The following is a 22,714-nucleotide window of genomic DNA, read 5'->3' as shown; positions in this document are numbered from 1 at the left end:
CACATGCTGTTGCAGCCTCCTTCTGCAGAACATTCGACAAGGAGGCCTCGGCAAGGGGGTGGGGCCTGGAAGGGAGCTAGCATCCCTTATCTCCCTCCCCGATCTCTTGCCATCAGCTGCTGAGCGGGTTCCTTTCAACTCCCTCTTTCCCTCTTGTTAGCATTTAGCTCTTCCTTTTTTATTTAAAAAAAAGCATAATATGCTTTTCGCCCCTGGGCAATGCAGCTCCAGGGACCATGCATTTGCTCCATAAGACGCACAGACATTTCCTCTTATTTTTACGAAAAATACGGTAAGTTAAATAAACAGGGAGATAATATACAGCATTTAGAACCTTTTAAAAGAAGGTTGTTCCGTATGGTGATGTTACTCCTTTTGTTTCACAGTTTGCCTCTAATGGGGAAATCTGTGGCCCTTTAGATTACTGGACTCCATCAGCCTAAGCCAGCCTGGCTGATATCAGAGATGAGGGGTGTTGGAGTCTTAGCATCTCTCCACATGGTCTGATGTAGAGATGGGCAACAGACTAGCACAGCTATCCCTCTGAAAAGGAATAGTATTTTTATATGGAAGCGTTGATTTGCCAGGTGTCCAGTTCTGTGCTACTTGTGGAGCAAATACAAAGAAATAAAAGAAAACAGAGATACAAGCATTCATCATTCCAGTAAGAGTTGGTTTGTTTATTATTATTATTTCACAAAATTTATATACTGTTTGATTGTAAAATGGCTGATGAAAAGGTAAAACAATCAGTTAATAAAAATTTGCAACCATATTTAAAAACATACAAAAATTAAAATACTAAAACAGATTAAAATTACCTCAACCTTATAAGCATCTGGTTGGCTTGTCTAAACAAGAGTCTCACTTGTAAGCTAAAATGTACCCAGAGATTCATACTTATTCTTTGTATTGTATAGGTTGACCAATCAGAAAATATGAATATTCAGAGGGTACTTTTCAGAGAACAGAAACCAAAGCACCTGAGATTCCTTCTGCTTATACAGACAGCTATACAGTTTCTGTCCTGTTACTCTTTACCTATCTTCCTTTTTTCCTGTCTCTTTCCTTTCCTTCTTTCCCGTTTTTCTTTCTTCAGATCTAACTGGCTTAAACCGTGCTGTGGGAGGCGAGCTGCTGTGTGGCAGGTATTTTTGCTCAGTGCAAGTCTCAACAGTTTCCTGGTAGCCTGTGTGGTATTGGTGGTGATCTTGCTGACTCTGGAACTCCTAATAGATATAAAGCTTCTCCAGTGTGAGTAGCAGGTTTTTCTTTTTCCTGAAACTTTTGACAATTCTATTGAGTTGGGTTGCAGGTGGGTGGGTGGAAATAGCTTGGAAATAGTGTCTTGATCCCGCTACCTTAACCTCGGCCCTCCAGGTGTTTTTGGCCTACAACTCCCATGATCCCTAGCTAGCAGGACCAGTGTTCAGGGATGATGGGAATTGTAGTCTCAAAACACCGGGGGGGGGGGGCGAGGTTGAGGAAGCCTGGTCTAGATTGTATGAGGTGTTAAGTGTATGGAATTTTGTGAACCTCTGGTGTGCTGATATTCCTTTGGGGCTCATCCCAGACCTAACATTACCCACTGTCTCACCACCTGTCCCATTCAGATGTACATTTGAATTCTTCCCCCCCCCCCCACCAGCAGCACTATGGGGTTGGTTGGTCTTCCAGAGTAATTAATAGGGCTGGGCAATATCTGATTTTCAACATTGCAATATATCACCAGCTAAACATTGCAGTATTTAAATATATCAAGTTGTCTGAAATGAGGCTGGAGCTTATCATAATCAGGGGAAGTACTGAATTGTTTTTTTTAAAAGAAAATAGATGTGTATAATTAAATGAAATTTTACTCTGATTGCATGCTTGACTAAACCATTAAAGATTTGTGGAGAATATATATTACAGTGGAACCTCTGTTTATGAACACCTCGGTTTATGAATTTTCGGTTTATGAACGCCGCGGACCCATCTGGAACGGATTAATTCACTTTCCATTACTTTTAATGGGAAAGTTCGCTTCAGTTTATGAACGCTTCAGTTTATGAACAGACTTCCGGAACCAATTACACCCATGTTTCAGTTTATGAACGCTTCAGTTTATGTACTTCGCGGACCCGTCTGGAACGGATTAATCCACTTTCCATTACTTTCAATGGGAAAGTTCGCTTCAGTTTATGAACGGTTACTCCACGGACCGTCTGGAACGGATTAATCCACTTTCCATTACTTTCAATGGGAAAGTTCGCTTCAGTTTATGAACGCTTCAGTTTATGAACAGACTTCCGGAACCAATTGTGTTCATAAACCGAGGTACCACTGTACTGTTCTGTTATGGGCTTTATATGTCCATAGTAACACCTTGAACTTGACCTGGTAACAAATTGGGAACTGGTGCAGATTGGTGATAGAAACTTAGTTAGACAATCTAGGTGCCACATGGTGCCTGAAAACTAGGTTACGGGTGCAACAACAGAATAGGCCATTTTTATGTATAACAAGATTACAAAGCTGAAAATGAATGAACTCTAGCTAAAATCTTATGTTTATTTGTAATATGGTATTGTCCTCATTGGAAGATTGCCATGCTTCCCCTACCCGCCCCCTAATATTTTTTTAAATAATAATATATTTAATATTAGTTTTCAGTTATTAAAATCCAATAACAGCCACATTTTATCAATATCAAATTACCATTCCCATCCAAATATAGATCAATTATACAGCCAATTATAAATTTTAAGTAACTTCCCGTGTGCTGGGTTTCAGGGTGCAAAGTTCTTATTTTCCCCCGCTTCCAAAATCTTAGTTAATCCAATTTCATTCAGTCCTGATCTTAGTCCTTTATCCATAGCTACAGAGTTCTTGACTTCCATTCGTGTTGAGATATGTAATAAAAAGAATTTTCTCCGCTAGGAGAGTTCTGTATCCTGTAAATTCCTGTGTGAGATGTTTATTTTCCCATTTGTTCTAATCATGTCCTGCACCAGCATCTCTGCTTCCGCTGCTTTTTTGATCTTTCTCTTCTTCTGCTGAAATTCAAGCTGCATCATTACGCCATCTTTGTTGTTTGTGTCTGAGTAAGGGAGTGATCTGGTGTCCCACCGTGGCTCTGGGCAAGTTTCCAGTTCTTCCAATTCTGAGATCTCAAAACAATCTGGTGTCCCCCCAGATCTTCTAAGGCCATAATCCGAATTGCCTACCAGTGGAAGTTAGATGCTTTAAATCATTTCAGTGTTCTCACACAGTTCTATTTTCATATTAATCCATAAATATAATTCTGTTCTCTTTTTCTCTTCTTGCTTTTTATCAATTTGTTATCGTTTAGGGGGAAGTTTGCCAAATCATTTATGTAGCAAATATAGTATAGGTAAAAAACGGTAAAAGCTCCAATCCCCCCTCACATACTGTATTTTTCAATGAAGGAAAACAAAGAATCCTAGAGTTGGAAGAGACCGCAAGGGCCATTCAATCCAACCCCCTGCCAAGCAGGAAACACCATGAAAGCATTCCTGACAGATGGCTGTCAAGCCTCCGCTTAAAGACCTCCAAAGAAGGAGACTCCACCACACTCCTTGGCAGCAAATTCCACTGCCGAACAACTCTTACTGTCAGGAAGTTCTTCCTAATGTTTAGGTGGAATCTTCTTTCTTGAAGTTTGAATCCATTGCTCCGTTTCCGCTTCTCTGGAGCAGCAGAAAACAACCATTGGTTTAGATTTTAAGCACCACTGTGAGAGTAAAGGTAAAGTAAACTGACCATTAGGTCCAGTTGTGACCGACTCTGGGTTGTGGTGCTCATCTTGCGTTATTAGCTGAGGGAGCTGGGATACAGCTTCCGGGTCATGTGGCCGGCATGACTAAGCCGCTTCTGGCGAACCAGAGCAGTGCATGGAAACACCGTTTACCTTCCCGCTGGAGCGGTACCTATTTATCTACTTGCACTTTGATGTGCTTTCGAACTGCTAGGTTGGCAGGAGCTGGGACCGAGCAACAGGAGCTCACCCCATCACAGGGATTCAAACTACCGACCTTAAGACCGGCAAGCCCTAGGCTTTGTGTGGTTTAACCCACAGCGCCACACTTAAAAATGCACTACATTTCCCCCCAAGAAAAATTCACTACCATCCTTTATTTAAAACTTACAAAAGTTAAAATACTGAAACAGATTAAAATTGCCTCAATTCAAAGTGTGTGTTTTGGATGTATATATATTCTGTACCCCATCTTTTATGAACTGGCAGGATACAAACACTATTACTTTTTTAAAAAAAAAATCTATTAAAGATTTTATTGTATTACAAAAGTACATACATCACCTCTGTTTCCAGATCATAAATTTCTTTCTATAGACCAGTTATTTTTGATGTGTGACTTTAATGTGGTATACAGTATAAGGTTGGGGGAGGAGAGAGAAGGGAGTGGGTAGTAAACTTTCATTCATTATACCCATTTATTAATTTTCATTGGCATTGAGAGGTTGGGGGGCCCAGGGCATGGTGACCTGCCTTCAGTTGGCTGCAGTGGGCTCTGTTTGTGTGTATGAGGGTGTGTGGGGTTCTTGGGTCAAGTTAGCCATATTGATTCATATGCTGTGGTTGGGTTCTTGTCCTGTTGGGCTGTGTGTGTAATAAAAGGGTGAAGGCGTCCTCTACTTAAACCAACAAAACTAACTGGTGGGGGGGGGGTCCAAGAGCCCTCCTACCACCTTCTCAAAGCCTGAGAAGCCCTGCCATCCGCCCTCACAAGCCACTGCCAGCTAGTATATTTCAAATTAAAAGCATATCACACATTAAAAGTACATTAAACAAGGCAACTAAAACCTAAACCCAACAGCTTTGTGTTCTGGGAAGCACAAGCTCAAGGAATGAATTTTAATCCCCAAATACCTCCCCTTCTCAATAGACGCTATCTGATATTGCAACAACTTATTGGACTCGCCAGCTTTCCTAACACTGGGATGTTACTGCCAAATACAGCCTGACTCCTCCAATACACGCACAGCTCTCCCGTGCCACCTAACCCCTAAGTCCACTCTTAACTTTTGCTTCTGCCAGAAGAGCTTTAGATAAATTCTTACCTGCTTCCCACCCAAATAAGACTGAAACAACCACCCTGCCCACCCATTCAAACGTTCCCTTTCTCCTCCCCAAGCTGACTTTCATTGCCCTTCCTGCTGCTTCCGTGTCTCCATGGCACGAATTTAATGCGTTCCAAACACACATTTGTAAGTCGAAAAAAATTGTAAGTCGAATCCCATAGGAATGCATTGGGAGAAAAATTCGTGAGTCAATGCAACCCTATCTAAAAATTCGTAAGTAGAAAAAATCCTATCTAAACCACATCCAAGATGGCGGACGGAACTCCATTCGTAAGTAGAAACATTCGTAAGTAGAGTTATTCATGTCACGGTCCGGTCGGCGGGCGTCAGGACCAGAGGCAAGATGGTGGTGAAGAAGCAGGGTCGAGGAGCAAGGCAGAGGCGAAGGTCCACGGGCCACGAAGCAAGGCGAAGGCGAAGCAAGGGTCCAAGGAGCAAGGCGGAGGATCCAGGAACAAGAAGCAAGGTGGCAGCAAGGCAAGGGTCCAAGGAGCAGGAGGCCAGATGCAACCAGGCAGGGATAGCGTTGCTGTGGCAAAGAGCTGAAGGGAAATGCTGGACTTTTATCCCTCCCAGCTCCTGCCACCAGGTGCAGTGAGATCTCAAGTGGCCTCACCTGGGTGACTACTCCTTGCCTCTCCAACACAAGCTGAGGACTTCACCTGTGTGGCCGCACCTTGCTTCTCCAGCACAAGCTGAGGCATGCCCCAGTTCTGCAAAGCACTACAGGCCCCAGAGCCTGACTCCTGCCCATACTCCTGACAATTCATAAGTAGAGGTACCACTGTAGTTGCTAGCCTGAAGAGCCCCCCCCCCCGGCATTTATTCATATGGGAAATGTCAGCCTTGGGGGAGCCACATGCAGAGGCAGAAAGAGAGAGAGAGATGGGCAGCATAGCTGCCAAGTTATCCCTTATTTTAAGGGATTTTCCCTTATGCTGAATAGGCTTCCTCGCGAGAAAAGGGAAAACTTGGCAGCTATGATGGGCAGAAGTGAGGAAGGAGGTTAAACAATCTACGAGCCTACATGCTGCCTACATTACAGAGGAAAGTTCCCTGTAGGGTGTCTCTGCTCTTCAGAAAGTTCCCAGGCAGACTAGTGACTTTCATCAGCCACCTGCCCTTGTGTTTTGCTGCCCCCTGCAGGAGGGAGGGGAGAGGTGAGCCAGCTGCAGAAATCTTGAGCAACGATACACATCATGATAGTGATACATTTCTAGGTTATTATGATGAAACCGGTTATCACGGTGTGAGTTTCATACCAGTTTTTGGACAAATGCACATTGCCCAGCCCTAGTAATGACAGCATCTGGTTTGAAAGCTGGGACTAAAGCCATGGGTGCTGTTGTTTGGGAAAGGGTGTTGCTTCTATACCTATTCCAAAAAATGTTTTGCTCTGCTTGAATGTGGAAATTCAAGAAATGTGTGGAGGGATATACACATGGGAACCTGTGACAGTGGAATAAAGGGATTTAGTTGAACACAAGAGGGCAGACAGAATGTTGCACATTCCTTTATTCCTTCCAACATATGGGTTGCTGCCTTGTTGATAGCATTTTTCCATTGCCCTTTATTGCAGCCATCAGGATGTTGCTGAAAATGTACAATGTAGCTGAGGTTTTTTTCTTCTTTCTCTTAGCAATTTCACAATGTGGAGATAGGGCTATAAATGTGTCAGTGCAACATTGCACTTTAGTTACAGGATTTTTTTAAAAAAACAAAAACCTAAAAGTGAAATACTGTGTTTCACTCAGATTAATATTCTGCTACAGTATTGCATTTGTCTGTGCCTGCACACAACACTGAAAACTTGGAAGTTTTTCCCCTTATTGAGAGGAAAACAAAACTCGTATGTATTCCCAAAGTTATTTTAACACTTTACTACACAGCGGGTGGTGCTGGGGCTTGCCGATCAGAAGGTCGGCGGTTCAAATCCCTGTGACGGGGTGAGCTCCCATTGTTCAGTCCCAGCTCCTGCCAACCTAGCAGTTCGAAAGCACATTAAAGTGCAAGTAGATAAATAGGTACCGCTCCAGCGGGAAGGTAAACGGCACTGTATCCCGGCTCCCTCGGCCAATAACGCGAGATGAGTGCCACAACCCCAGAGTCTGTCACGACTGGACCTAATGGTCAGGGGTCCCTTTACCTTTACATTTTACACATGAAACATTTGTGACATAAAGAGGGGGAATTGGTCTACCTAAACTCTCCTGAGAGAGACTTGCATCACAGCAAGAGTCCAATGTGTTTTCTAAGGTCTGCTTTGTGCTGGCAGACGGCTAACTTGGAGTTTTCCTTTCCTTGCATACAGATATAAGGTCAACATCTTTTCTCTCATGGGATGTATTGCACTGTGATCATGGTATTTAATGATAAACTGCTTATTGTCACTTTCCTGAGTCCTCCCTCCGAGCTACTAATCCATCACACACAGACACCAAACGGGTTACCAGGTTTATTGGCTTCTTCTCTGGCACCAGTTACAGAACCTCAAAACAACAAGTCTAAAACATGGTGTGTTCTCTTCCTCCCCCACCTACATCCAACACTAAACATGGTTGTTTAGTAATATGCCTTTCCTACAGTCTACATGAGGACAAAGGAAGGCTTATTGCAGGTCAAATTGTAGATCAGTCTCATGGCATGTGGCTTGGATCATGTTGGGATGTCACAACTGGAACCAGCTGGATAAAGCAGAGTACACACAGACTTTCAGGAAGCTTTCGGTTGCACACTGTGCAGTGACGAGGCAGGAACAAGACGTTGCCACTAGTAACTTGGTTTAACTAAAGACGTTTATTACAGTGGTGCCTCGACTTACGAATTTAATCCGTTCCGAAGGCACTTTCGTAGGTCGAAAAATTTGTAAGTCGAAAAACGCCATTGAAAACGCGATTTCCCATAGGAATGCATTGGAAACGGAAAAATTCGTAAGTCGAAGCAACCCTATCTAAAAATTCGTAAGTCAAAAAATCCCTATCTAAAACCGCCGCGGTTTCCTTTTGGATGTTGAGACACTCGTAAGCGCGTGGCCATTACCCCCATTCGTAAGTCGAAAAATTCGGTTGTCGAGTCGTTCGTAAGTCGAGGTACCACTGTATATACAGCAGACTCACAAGTTGCTATGTACAAGATACAGAATACAGACACGGGTCTTACCTTCTCTCTCTACTACACTTCTCTTACTGACTACTACTGACCACAGACCAACACACTATCCACACTCCACACCAGAGTGATGAGTCATCATGCCTTTATAGGTTACCACAGCCAATAGCATAGCTGTTTCCAGGGTCCCAAGTTTCCAGGCAGAATAACTCCTTTGCTCAGTCTTCTTGGCCGTCAGCCAACTCTTAATTGTTACTGTGGGAAGCTGCAACTTGGCATGTAGTCAAAAGACCCAACAGATCACACATCATGTAATGACATAAGCATGCTGGCTTCCAAAGAGGAGCACATATCCACTTTATTACTCCCTGGTTCTTTTAGCCCTGCATGGAATTATGGTTAACAACCCTTGACTACAAATCATGGTTAAGGAGATTAACCACAATGCTGAGTTCCAACCCTAAACCAGAGTTTTCTGTGCTGAGGTGAAGGACCATGGGTGAACATAGCAACTGCGGTCTTCTTCCTCCAAGACAGTGCATTCAAACTAAACCTGACTTGGCCTAGCATTACATGCAGTCATGGGCGCTGAGTGACTTTAATTATTTCTTGGCTCTTATATTCTACTTTTGGCACCTCTTGAATCTTGGACTTGTTCACTGAAAGAAGCCAAACTTGGAACCATAGTTTATAAACCTGATTTGTTTCAATAAATTATAGTTAAGATTAACCACAGTTGGTTAATGCTAATTGAAAATGGAGGTGAAATGTCTGATCCTGTGCCAGTAGGGGAGAATATGTGCCTGAGGCTCAGACATAGGAGAGCTGAGAAGATGGGAAACTGTAACTGTAAATCATGTTAAGCTTTAGTGAAGCTTAAACCAAGGTGTGCATTCTAAATGAGTGTTCATAAAAACCACAATTGGTGTTATGCCTTGACTGAGCCTATATCTCTAACTAACTCTGAATATTTACTAACTAATATGTACTAACTCTGAATATTTACCAGTGTTTCTGCAATTGGTGGGGAGTTCAGTTCTTTCATCATTTTGTCCCTTCTCTCCCAACCCAGATTTGGCCCACAGTCCCCTGGGGGTCAGCCTTAATTAAGGCAGGCTTCAGAATGTTTGGTTCATTATGTATAATGTGCAACTTGCATGCTGGTAAACCAAAATGGTGCTTCATAATAATCTTTATTTAATTTCAGTTTCGAATGCATCACAGTTTGCTGGAGTTATTCACTGGATCAGTCTAGTTATCCTCTCTGTGTTCTTTTCAGAGGTAAGTGAATTTTAATTTAATTTTTAATTTTATTACATTTTACAAGCTCACTAAATGAAAGAACACAAAAAGACCAACCAACTTGATAGCAATCACATAACACACCGACAAATGTCCTCCTCTCAGCTCCAGTAGCTGAATCTTACTGTGACCTGACTGAATCATTACCAAAACAAGATGACACCTGATTGGCTCTCTAAACACTCATGCTCATTGGCTACATTCAAATGAAGGAAAGCTATTGCATATCAACCTAGAATCATAGAATCATAGAGTTGGAAGAGACCACAAGGGCCATCCAGTCCAATCCCCTGCCAAGCAGGAAACGCCATCAAAGCATTCCTGACAGATGGCTGTCAAGCCTCCGCTTAAAGACCTCCAAAGAAGGAGACTCCACCACACTTCTTGGCAGCAACCTAAGCAAGTTGTGCTTCCCTTTTCTGGTTATTGGCTATAACTTTTGATAGAATACAGATAATTGAATGAACTTTGTTGCATTGCATTCTTCATTCAATTATCTTTCCATTGATATATAATTTTATGGTATTACTAAAAAAAGAAGAAGGTTGCCACAGTTTTGGACACTAGTGTATATCTGTGACAACAGCAAGTTTTTGAGATGCTATGGAACATCTTGATTTTAAATAGGTAAACTCTGATTGATCATTAATGGAAAAACTGAGGTTCAAATTGCCTCTCAGCCTAACTAACACCACAGGGTTCCTCCTGTCCTGATTAAGACTTAAGATGCATTTGGTTTCAGAGCAGGATATCCCTAGTTAACCTTTTTTTATAATATTTTTATTAGTATTTTCAGAAAAATAACAACAATACATAGGAAAAAAGAAAAATTGAACACATAGAATAAAAAAGAAAGAAAAAGAACAACATATATAGTAACAATTCTCATATCATCTCACATGATTTAGTTAACCTTAATGTGCTGAGGGGGAGGGGAACAAATTGCGCAGATGAACTTAAGAGCACAGCATGCCCTGGTAAGTCATAAATAGCCACATTTTTTGACAGAGATTTCCTATTTTTCCATTATTACTCGAAGTGTTGGAAATGGGTGGTGTGGTCAATCAAGACCAGAATTATAGGCCTCTGGAGCATACTGAAGTGCTTATTTGTGGCACCTCATGTGCTTAGTTGGGTATATTATTCTCCTGTGATCCTCCAACTTCTTCCCCACTCCTCACTTTGCTGTCAGAATTTATTTTGTAAGCTGCTTGGGGCAAAGACCTCTTTTCTTCTGTTCAGTTGGAAGCACAATACATATCAGAGGTGCAGTATAGAATCTATGGATTATAATATTATTATAATGTTTAAGGGTTATTATCCCAATATGTAAGGAGTGACGCCTGAGTAGAAGTGCCATAAAATTCTTGCATTGGCTCCTTGGTTAATGCTAAACTCACCCGAAACCCTTCTCTGCTAGGAGACAAGGCAGGAGACAGAGGAAATGTGTGGGGTAGCTGAAACCCCCTGTGTCAGTTCTGACAGGATCCTTGTGTGAGTGTGCCTTACACTTTCTCCACCATTTTTTTTAAAATAGTGCAAAAGCCAGCAAAGATACCAGTTTACATAGATAAAACAAGAGAAGAGAGAAATCAGTTATAATTGAAAACACTATTGTAACTGAAAATAAAGATATATAAAACATGTCTGTATTTGTTTGAGCATATAAAACAATCTCTTATAACATTAGAATCATAGACTTGGAAGAGACCACTAGGACCATCCAGTCAAACCCCTTGCCAAGCAGGAAACACCATCAAAGCATTCCTGACAGATGGCCGTCAAGTGATCCACAGGTCACTTAATGAGTAAACTCTGGAGAGTTTGTAAAGTTATGGAGTGGTAGAATGAACTGTACTGATTTGGACTGTAGATGGGGTTGCCACTTTTAAATGCTCTCTTTCATGTTAAAAAGAAATCCTTGCAGTAAAATAACAGTACTAGCACCCAGGGAGGATGCTAGTAATAACTTTTTGTAACAACATGGAGAAAATCAGTCCTGTTTCATTCCATTCCATTCCTTTCCTCCTTTGTCTCCCATGTTGTACTTTTGATTCTAAGGTCCTTGTACGTTGGATTCTAAGATTCTTGTCCGCTTGTGCTTTGTGAAGCACTGCTCACCTTGGGCATGATTCTTAATTTTACACATTTTCTTATACCTGCTGCCTCTTTCTATCAACAGTGTTAATTCCATCCTTGTTTCTACTTTCTTCCAGAATGGATAATATTTTGACGTAACTTGCAACTTTTTCACATTTTAGGGTCAACAAGGAAACTACTACATTTACCTGATACTCTTACAATGTTACAGTGAACTTATGAAACACAACACTTTCCACAGAAAAGTTAAGCATTTGAAATTAAAAAAAACCAAACTGCTCCACAGGACTGATTTTCTCCATTTTGTTACAAAAAGTTATTAATGATTAACAATGCCAATGATTTATGATTTTTTCTGTCTTCCCTCTTCCCACATATCTTTTTATTAGACTGTTTTGAGAATTGTGGTTCTTGGCATATGGGACTACATTGAAAATAAAATAGAGGTAAGCAAAACCTCTGTTTTTATATTTAATGGCACTTCCATCCTTTGCAAAACTTGAGACTGTGCTGTGTTATTGTTGTCATTATTTTACTCAACATTTATTCTGCTATACTAAAAACAGTTTAAAAGGCTTCTAAAAACAGTTTAAAACATTCTCCCAACCAGTGATATCAGGTTTGCCAAGACCAGTATCTTTCCGCCATCTGGGTAAAGAGGAATATTTTTAGCTTCCTTAATTAGCAATTAAAGAACACTGCAAAATGATTAGTTGTACTTAACCATATTGTAGTACTTTTGGAGACTTATTGGTAGCAAGGAATACTAAAGTTCTGTTCAATGTATGAAGCCGCCTTGTGTCAAGTCCTGTTATTTGTCCATCTAGCCCAGGAGTTGCTCTCCAGAGTCTAGGGTCATCTCATTTGCCACCTGATCCTTTTAACTAGAGATGCCAGAGACTAAGGGCGGGGGCTCTTGGTCCCTCCTCAACTCTAGTGATTGTGACAATAGGACTAGATTCTGTAGCCCACTAAGAAAGTCCTCTGTCACTAACTAACTAACGATGATTGTTTCTTCTTTATTCTAATCTCCTCTCTCAGCCAAGTTTAATTTCAAATGCCCTAGATGCTGACTTCTGATATTTGTACAGTTTATTATTAATTTTAATGAGTATAGTTCATACACTGGTAATTAGTGGCTGCATTTGCTCATCTTACTAGGCCATAGGGTGATTTTGATAAACCATAGTTTGCTTTCATCTGGATCTGGAGATATGGTTATTCTTAACTCCGGCTAGTTTAAATTAGGAGTGGGGAACATGTAGATGTTGTTGAACTCTCAACCCCCATCATCCCCAGCCAGCATGTTCAAGGAGAATGGGTTGCAGTCCAGCAACAGCTGGAGGGGCCATAGTCCTGATTTAAACAACCTAGTTTCAGTAATTATGGTTTGAAATTGGCTTGTCTAAAACTCACCATAGTTAATGTTAACCACAGTTTGTCCAAACAATATGACAAGCTACAGTGAAAGAAAGTGGTAATGAAAGCTTCAGGATTGCTCCTCCCAGCTGTGGAACAGGGAGAGCTGCGTTATGTGCAAACATGGCTCATGTGGGGTGCCTTTGTTTAATGGGTGGAGAGCTGTTTTGGCCCCAGAAACTGAGCATGAGTTGACTTTGAATGAATAACCCTCTAAATTGCTTGGGACGAGTGTTGAATGCCACTAAGACATGCAAACCATTCTAAGTACCACAGTATTGGTACATCGTTCTCCAGTGCAATGGCCCATTTCAGGGGGAGGGGGAACTGTTAAGTCTTATTAACACAATAAAACTCATTTAGCTGATCCTCAACTAGTACCGTATCTTATTGAGATTCAGGCGCGACTGCAGAGGTTTGACAAAAAACTTATCTGATGCATCCAAACGTTTATCCCCAGTTAAAAATGAGACAGCAATAATATACATGACATCAATAGAAAAGAAAGAAGCCAGGAGGAGGAATGGTTTGACTCGGACTTGATGTTTGCTTTGTTTAATGCATTTTGATATTTGCATTCAAAAAAGGAGTGTGTAAAATGCTGTTTGTGAAATCCTTTTCCTATTAGGTGTTTGATGGTGCTGTGATCATCTTATCCTTGGCTCCAATGGTGGCTTCTACTGTGGCGAATGGACCAAGCAGTCCTTGGGATGCTATTAGCCTTATTATCACACTGAGAATTTGGAGAGTGAAGAGAATTATTGATGGCAAGTTATCATTAACTTTTGTAAAGATTTGTGAAGGTGTATGAATTATTTTTAAAATAGTCAGTACCTCTTCCCAAGTAGAAAGCCAGATTTTAGCTGAATAACCCTCATTGATAAGATGGGGAAATTACCAGTGTTCCTATGGCAACTTTTTTTTTTACATTGTTTACCAGTTTCCTAGTAGCTGTGGGTAGAGTGGGAACTCTGCTCTAAAATAATCCCTAATTTAGTCAGCAGGAACATTGTGTTGATTATTGCAGAGTGTGAAAATAAAATGTGTTTGGAAATTGGGATAGAGAATTTTGGAAAAATATGCAGGGAAGGGACTAGGGAAGTGTGGAAATGGTACTTAACTGTGAAATCTTGCATCTGTGTTCTCAAAAGTAAACCCTGCTGAGTGAAACAGGAGTTACTACTAGGTAAAAAAGTGCAGGGTTGCAGAATACTACAGTGGTACCTCAGGTTACAGACTCTGCTAACCCAGAAATAGTAACCCAGAAATAGTTAAGAACTTTGCTTCAGGATGAGAACAGAAATCGCGTGCCAGCAGGGTGGCGGCAGTGGGAGGCCCCATTAGCTAAAGTGGTGCTTCAGGTTAAGAACGGACCTCCGGAACGAATTAAGTTCTTAACCAGAGGTACCACTGTATATGAGTATTATGCAACCATAGTTATTCTCTTTAATGTCCAGTTGATTTAAAGTAAAGCAAATCAAGCCCATTATTGGATTTCTCCAACTGAAACTAATAAGACATAAAAGTGCCTGTTTCAGAAACTTGACTGCTGTTGAATAGTAGTTGCATTTATTAGATGCATGACCATCTTTTCAAATAAACTCAGAGATCCATTTGTTGTGGTTTCTAGCCTACGTATTACCAGTTAAGGTGGAAATGGAGATGGTGATTCAACAGTATGAGAAGGCAAAGGTCATTCAAGATGAGCAGCTGGAAAGACTAACCCAAATCTGCCAGGAGCAGGGAGTAAGGCAAAATTATATTTTCATTTTATACATGTGTGTCTGTTACGGATTTTAATTTGTATGCTACTTTGCCACAACATTTTTCACCCAGAAGTGGCTCATGACACTTCAGATTATGCTAGACTCCAACTTGCTCCAACCAACATGAACAAGGGTTAGAGATTATGGGAGTTGTAGTCCAGCAACATCCAAAAGACTACAGGTTCCACTGTCCATACTATGATTCAGCACATGCTTTTAATGCCTGAGATCTCAGGTGGGATAGCTGCTTTCTCCAGGTACTCCAGACTGCAAAGGACCCAGAAGAACCTCTGCTGGTCCATGCTAGCAATACTGAATTGGATGAAGCAGTCGTCTTGGTCAGTGCAAGGCAGTGTCTCCTGTGTTCCTATGAGGTTTTGCAGAGGGATCCAAAGGATGAGGGTGTGGGGCATCTATGCCATTGAAATGCTGCCTGGTACAGATAGGATGAGGGTGAACAATAAAAGGTGATTGCAAAGGGTTCAAAGTTAACAGAGCTGTGTAGATTATTACTGACCATCCTTCCTCTCCCCTTCAGTTAATTCAGGTAGCTTTGTGGTTTTTATCCTTTTTTAAAATTAAACCATAACCCTAGAAGTTGAAGAATTCTTGTTTCCTTTCAACATGGTAGACAATTTGTGAAACAGATCTTGGTTCCAATGACTATACATTTTCCACTGGCAGCATTTATGTTCTGCTTCTTTTTATTCTCCTTCCCCTTCTTCTGCTTCTACTTGCAATAATGTTAATTTATTTCTAACAACCAATCATTTGCCTGTTTGTTGGAAGGCAGCCCAAATCATCCTGCCTTTTATTTTAGTCTAGTTCACAACTTGTCTCTTGGTTTGTGTGGTGTTTTTTTAAAAAAGAAATAATGTTAGTAACAAAGGCCCAAATTAATGGAAGTAAACATTGGATGGTATCCCAGTGGCAGATGAGCATTCAGGCATTCCATCCAAGGAGCACTCACAGAACAGAGAAAAATTATTGCTGTTGCATTAGAGCAGAGCAAGCTTCTGCTTTAAAGCTCTCATTGATCTCTCCAAGGCTACGCCAAGCATCCTCTGCTACTGGCTATTAAAGAGAACTACTGTATATGATGCACAGAGAGTTCCATTCCTCTATATATTCAGTAAAACACTAGACAAGATGGGGTGGCCCTTTTTATATGTCTACTCATAAAAGGCTGGTGTTCCCTTGGGTCCCATACTGGCCCCTGTCCTTTTATGGGTGTTTATAAATAATTACTTAATGCAACACACTGCTGAGGAGGATTTATTATAGTGTATTTAGTTCTTTTCTGTTGTTCTTTGTCTGAGAGGGACTGAAAGCTGCTGCATCAGAAAAAGGTTTGGGGGGATTTTTGTGTGTGTTTTCTTATCTATTTATTTATTTATTTAATTTAACTAGATTTATAAACTACTTAATCATCCATAACCTGTAGGCAAAGTGCATAATAATAATAATAATAATAATAATAATAATAATAATAATAATCATTTATACCCCATCCACTCTGGGCGGCTTCCAACAAAACATTAAAATACGATAGTCTTGTCAAACATTAAAAGCCTTCAGATGTCTTCTAAAAATCTGGTAGTTGTTTTTCTCTTTGACATCTGATGGGAGGGCGTTCCACAGGGCGGGTGCCACTACCAAGAAGCCCCTCTGCCTGGTTCCCTGCAACTTGGCTTCTTGCAACGAGGGAACCGCCAGAAGGCCCTCGGTACTGGACCTCCGTATCCGGGCAGAACGATGGGGGTGGAGACGCTCCTTCAGGTATACAGGACCGAGGCCATTTAGGGCTTTAAAGGTCAGCACCAACACTTTGAATTGTGCTCGGAAACGTAGAATATAAAATGCTCATTTAAAAATACTAGTAAAACAGCAAGTTATCTTAAAATTCAGCAAAATATAAGTAATATCAGCAGTTATTAAAATATACATTATAAGATAAAATTGCATATTAAAATTATGTGTCTGGATAGGCTTGCTTAAACATTAAAGTGTTTAGCAATGACCAAAAGCAATGCAGATATACACACTGCATATTAGAAAAAATGAAAAGTAAAGCAAGCTTGGTTGCATTTTTGTCTGTTGGTCATAAGAGGGCAGCAAAAGCACTTCCTTTGTTTATATGTGTTAATCAGCTCACTATTTTTAATATGGCTTGTTGTCTCTGACATGCCAGTGTCTCTAGCACCTGTCAGAATTGCATATCTAGTTCATTGTATCAGAGGTCTGGATTTGCAAAAGCAAAAAGCGTATCATGGTTCTCTGGAAGAACTCGGGAGGCATGGCTTGTTAAAACCTGGTTTCAAAGAAACCAGGATCAAGTGTGTGTATGTGTATGCACAAGTATGTTGACAACATGGAGCAGACCCTGCTCAGCCGTTGTAACTTAACTGGTTTTAAACTTGTCTAAACAAACATGGGATATTCCTGTGCCCGGTTACTTCTGGGTTTGCCACCGATGTTGGGCAAAATGGATGCGAGTGGAGGCGGACGTAAGAAGAGGCTTGACTGTACTTGAATGTGCCTAGCACAGGAGAATTTTCCATTTACATAGCTCCGATATTACCCTCTTTCCCTCCTGCTCTACCTCTTGATAGTGCCACAAATCCACCACATAAGGCAGCCGTCTCACTTTCCTTATGGGAGGGTCACCTTTGGAAATTGCATTGGAATGGGAGCGGCTTCTGCAGTGTAATGGCTGAAGTGCTGGGCTTAGAATGAGGAGACCCCTGTCAATCCTGAAGCTTTGAACAACTTACTTTGGAGGGTCATGGGGAAGAGAAAATGGTTTGGTGGGAACAGTATACCGCCCTGAACTCCTTGGAGGGTAAATGGGGTAAAAATACAGTTAGCAGTGAATTTCTGAGCATAATTAAGTTTAATAGAGCTTAAAGGGGATAGGATTCCAAGCCCCAAAGGGCCTTAAAAAAAAGTCAGCATAATCTGTTAGAAATGTTGGAGAAATGTTGGAGGTAAAGAAAATACCTCTTCCTGGAGGACATAGACTAGGTGAGAATAAATGTTTCATTTGCCTTTTGACACTTTGAATAGTTTTATTTTTTCAAATGTCCTGAAGACTTGGGATTAAATACTGGTAATGCTTTAAATTTAACAAATTTAAAATCAAATGAATGTTTTCAGGCAGCTGTGGCAGGCTTGATTTTGAAATACACATTCTAAGTGTGAACTGTGATGTTTATTCAAACTTGAAAGCTTGTCCAATCTCAAATTTGCTGTGCATGCATGGCACATCAGATTACAGCTTTCAAACCTCACAAAGTGTTTGTTTGTTTGAATTTGTATACAGCCCTCCATCCACAGATCTCAGGTTGGTTCACAACAGTGAGATTATTGATTTAGTGTAATTTTATTTTATTATGTATTTTGTGGTTTTTATATTGTAAATTTATGTTGTGAACCGCCCTGAGATCTTTGGGTATGAGGCAGTATGGAGTCACCAGGATTGGTGTCATAGGCTCAAACCATCTTGCCCCAGTGAGCAACGTGGCCGTTGAATTCTGCACTAGCTGAAGTTTCCGAACCGTCTTCAGAGGCAGCCCAACATATAACACGATGCAGTAATCTAATGTAAAGGTGATGGCTTTTTGTTTGTAACATATTGCTGTTAAATTTTGACTACAGGTAATGCAGCTGTAAAAAAATGTTCCTTTTTCTTTTGAATGATAGTACCTAGAAATTCGGCCATCATTCTGTGGACACCTGCAGTTTCACATTGTTCCCCTTGCATTGTATGGCTTTTTGGTCCCAATATTCAGTTTCCCGTCTCTGTACGTGTGTGTGTCATGTGCAAGGGTACGCATGTACACACATAGTTGTGAATATACAGTATATTCCTGCGTATAAGACTACTTTTTAACCCAGGAAAATCTTCTCAAAAGTCAGGGGTTGTCTTATACGCCAGGTCGTATTTCTTATACGATGAGTATATCCCAAACTCTATATTTTAACTGGAAAAGTTGGGGGTCGTCTTATACGCCCAGTCGTCTTATACGCCGGAATATACGGGTATATCTTCCGGCTGAGGTTACCATTCATGCATCTGATGAAATGGACTTCAGAGTCCGCAAAAGCTTATGTTCTTAACATTGCACATTACCGGTTGCTGCGTTTGCCACAGTAAAACCTAACACCCTGGGCTCTCCACTTGACAGTACAGTCTCTGCCACACACAAATGTCAAGCTCGAAGCCGATAACATTTGAAATGTGCATAAATCAAGCTGATGTAACTGCTGTTACACAGATTGGTTTTTTGTTTTTTTTTAATTGCAAACACTGTGTTTTTGGGTGTCTCTCTATGAACATTGCCTGAGCACTAATAATTTAGAAAGTGTGTTTTTTCCAAGTTCAATATGCCTCTGTATCCACCCTTACTCATTTTTTTTTGTCTTACTTGTTCCTCCCTTCCTTTGGCCTTAGTTTGAAATTAGGCAGCTGCGGGCTCACCTGGCTCAGCAAGATCTGGACCTTGCTGCTGAGAGGGAGGCTGCATTGCAGGTCCCACACATGCTGAACAAGCAGAGCAGTAACCGGTACAAAGTTGTGGCAGCTGGAGGGGATTCCGACGACGAGGCAACTGAAAATATCTCAGAATTGCGGCCACCTCGGGGTAAGTAGTAGAGCCGGCTGCTTAACGCCACTGAACACGGTTCAACTGAACACTGGGGCTCTGTAGTCTTTGTTCATTTTAATCTCCAGGGGTCGGGTGTGTGTGTGTGTGGAAAAACAGTTGTGATTTGCCAAGGTGAAGCTGCCAGGAAATTCATAGCATCACAGAACTGTAGAATTTGAAGGTGCACCCAGGGTCATCTAGTCCTACCCCCTGCAATGCAGGAAGCACAGCTAAATAATCCTTGACATATGGCCATCCAACTTCTGTTTAAAAACCTCGAATGCAGGGGATTCCACCACCACCTGAGGAGTAATAATAATAATAATAATAATAATAATAATAATAATAATAAATTTCTTGTACCCCACCCATCTAACTGGGTTGCCTCAGCCACTATGGGCAGCTTCCAACAAAGTATAAAGGAACACACCAAAACACCAAACATTAAAAGCTTCCTCAAACAGGCCTGCCTTCAGGTGTCTGTGAAAAGTCATATGATTATTTACCTCTACAACTACTGAGAAGGCCTTCTGCCTGGTTCCATGCAACTTCACTTCTTGCAATGAGGGAACCGCCAGAAGGCCATCAAAGGTAGCCCATTCTACTGTTGAACATAACTTAATGTCTGAAAGTTCTTCCTAATATTTAGTTAGAATCTCCTTTCTTGTAACTTGAATCCATTGGAGCAGCAGAAAACAAGCTTGCTCTGTCTTCCGTGTGGCAGCCCTTCAAACATTTGAAGATGGCCATCATATCACCTCTCAATTTTCTGTTCTCTAGACTAGACAGACCCAACTCCCTCAACCATTCCTTATAAGGCCTAGTTTCCAGACCCCCCGGTCATCTTGGTCTCCCTCCTCTGCATATGTTCCAGCTTGCCAATATCCTTAAACTGTGACCCCCAGAACTGGACACAGCACACCAGGTGGGAATTCGGAACTGGGTTTGCTGTCTCAGCAGTTTTGTTAGCATAGTGCTGCAGAAGTTAAAGAAGTGGGTGCGACCTGGTCATGACCCAAAAACTCACATTTTATTTTTATTTCCAGGGGGTATTTTTTAAGTGACTGGCGTTAAGAACAAAATTCAACTGAGTAAAATGGCAGTATAGTAAAATGTTGGAAAATGCAGTGGTAATTTGTTCCATGAGTCACTTCGTCTTGCGAAAAAACCTGCCCCAAAAAATTGTCTTGCGAAGCACGGCCAAAGAAAACTTCATCTTGCGAGTCACCAAAAACATCGCAAAACACTTTCGTCTTGCAAGTTTTTTGTTGCGTGAGGCATTCATCTTGCGAGGTACCACTGTATGGTCCTAGTGCTAGAGCAGGCCAGCTACCCAACATGGTGCCCACTGGAAGTTCTTGGACTCTAACTCCCATCAATTCCAGGTTAGGGCTGATGGGGGTAGAGGTAGAGTCCAGCAACCTGTGGAGGGTCTCAGGTTCGCCACCCCTATATAAGTGAACATTTCAAAATTGAAAAGTCTGCAGGAAGTGGTGAATTTTGTGCAATAAATAATTCCTATTTGTTTTGCTGCCTGTATACACCCCTCCCATTGACAAAAGGCAATTGAAAGATTTCTCAGCTTACCAGTAAGCTGTTGCACTAGTTGGCAGCAGCAGGGAGGTAAACGTGGAAGGGATGGAGTCCCTCCTGGTTCTGTAAGTATTTCTGGCACAAACAAATTCACGGTCAGTTTTGTTGTGCTGTATGATCAAATCCCATTTACCGCAGGCATGCCACTTTCCAAACAGGGTTTGCATCTAGTCTCCTTAATCCATTTGCCCCTTTTTAATAAGATTTCTTAGTACCTTCCTCATGAGGATACTTTATAATTTATGCATGTTTTCCTCGAGGGTTACATTAGGAATGGAGGAGAGTGGCTCACAATTCTAAGCAGGTCTGCTGAATTTATGGTGCTTCTGAGAGTCAGCCTTAAACTTTTATACTTTCTAGACTTTGTTTTCAGGTTGCCACAAGCACATAGCGTTCAAAGGCTTGGTCATGCATAAAACATAGCCAGATAAATCATTCTTGAATGTTGGTACATTACATTAGTACACTTAAGCATGCAGAAGATTCACAGCCTGCTTGGAAGCAAGTCTGACTAAAATCAATTGGACTTAATTTTCAAATGTGTGTGTTTTAGAGATGGAAAAGCAGAATGCAGCATGTAACAAAAGGGAGTTTTTCTTAAATGTAATATGGACAGTATCTCTTCTGAGGTTTCTGAGGGTATTGTGTCTATATCTAGTACCCTGTTTCTCATATTTTAAGACATACCCATAAAATAAGCCATAGCAGGATTTTTAAGCATTCAAGGAATATAAGCCATACCCCGAAAATAAGACATAGTGATAGGCACAGCAGCAATGCCGGCCGCGGCAGGAGGAGGAGGAAAAAAATAAGACATCCCTTGAAAATAAGCCATAGTATGGTTTTTTTGAGGAAAAAATAAATATAAGACATGTCTTATAATATGAGAAACACGGTATATTCATGAATAAATGCTTTGTAAAAGTTTTCATACACTAAACATAGATTCTGTAACATCTCTCCTACATTTGAATTTGATGTTTTGGAAGTACAGTGGTGCCTCGCTTAACGAATGCCCTGCTTAACGAAATTTCCACTTAACGAAAGGTTTTTTCTAGCGGAGGTTGCCTCGCTAGACGAATTCATTTTACAAAAAAATCGTCTAGCGAATCGTGGTTTCCCATAGGAATGCATTGAAATTCAATTAATGCGTCCCTATGGGCAAAAAAAAATTCAATGCATTCCTATGGAATTCGCTAGATGAATTTTTCGTTATAAGAAAAGACCCGTGGAACGAATTAAATTCGTCTAGCGAGGCACCACTGTATAAATATTGTGCTTTTAGCATAGTTGAATATATTGAGACAGTATCAATTAGCTAAAATAACTGTACTGTAGTAGAATGAAATAGAAATGGGGCCTCTCATGGGTTTTATGTCAACTACAAAAAGAAACATCAGAATATAGTATGAACTATTTTATTTTTATTTATTTATTTTAAATAATTTTTATTGGTTTTTTAACATATAACAACAAAACATCACCAATACACCAACCCCCAGCAATACCTAAAAGAGAAAACAAGAAACACATAAAACAAGAAAAACAAATAAAAACATTAACATAAACATAATAAAAAACAAAAACATACATATACGATAGTTAAAAAACTATTAATCTTTTCTGACATTGTAGGTTGACTTCCTCAGCCCCCCTTCCTGTGGTTCATCTTAT

The 22,714-nt window shown here is 40.8% G+C and overlaps 1 protein-coding gene across 5 annotated transcripts in view; it reads left to right on the top strand.

The window, feature by feature from the left end:
• Nucleotides 1-22,714, top strand: part of TMEM266 (transmembrane protein 266) — a 102,209-nt gene that overhangs the window by 53,410 nt on the left and 26,085 nt on the right. For 3 of the 5 annotated variants that reach the window (XM_060279103.2, XM_088660813.1, XM_088660812.1), the window contains exons 4-9: nucleotides 1,100-1,254; nucleotides 9,422-9,495; nucleotides 12,006-12,062; nucleotides 13,664-13,802; nucleotides 14,666-14,781; nucleotides 19,255-19,444. In XM_060279103.2, coding sequence (XP_060135086.1) covers nucleotides 1,100-1,254; nucleotides 9,422-9,495; nucleotides 12,006-12,062; nucleotides 13,664-13,802; nucleotides 14,666-14,781; nucleotides 19,255-19,444 — 731 coding nt within the window. The remainder of the gene's footprint in view (nucleotides 1-1,099; nucleotides 1,255-9,421; nucleotides 9,496-12,005; nucleotides 12,063-13,663; nucleotides 13,803-14,665; nucleotides 14,782-19,254; nucleotides 19,445-22,714) is intronic. The other 2 variants (XM_088660815.1, XM_088660814.1) reach the window with 1 other exon arrangement.

The sequence above is a fragment of the Zootoca vivipara genome, chromosome Z1 (genome assembly GCF_965207765.1).
Source record: "Zootoca vivipara chromosome Z1, rZooViv2.hap1.1, whole genome shotgun sequence".
Classification (NCBI taxonomy): Eukaryota; Metazoa; Chordata; class Lepidosauria; order Squamata; family Lacertidae; genus Zootoca; species Zootoca vivipara.
The sequence above is the reverse complement of the archived record's forward strand: the minus strand, read 5'-3'. Positions and strand labels throughout refer to the sequence as shown.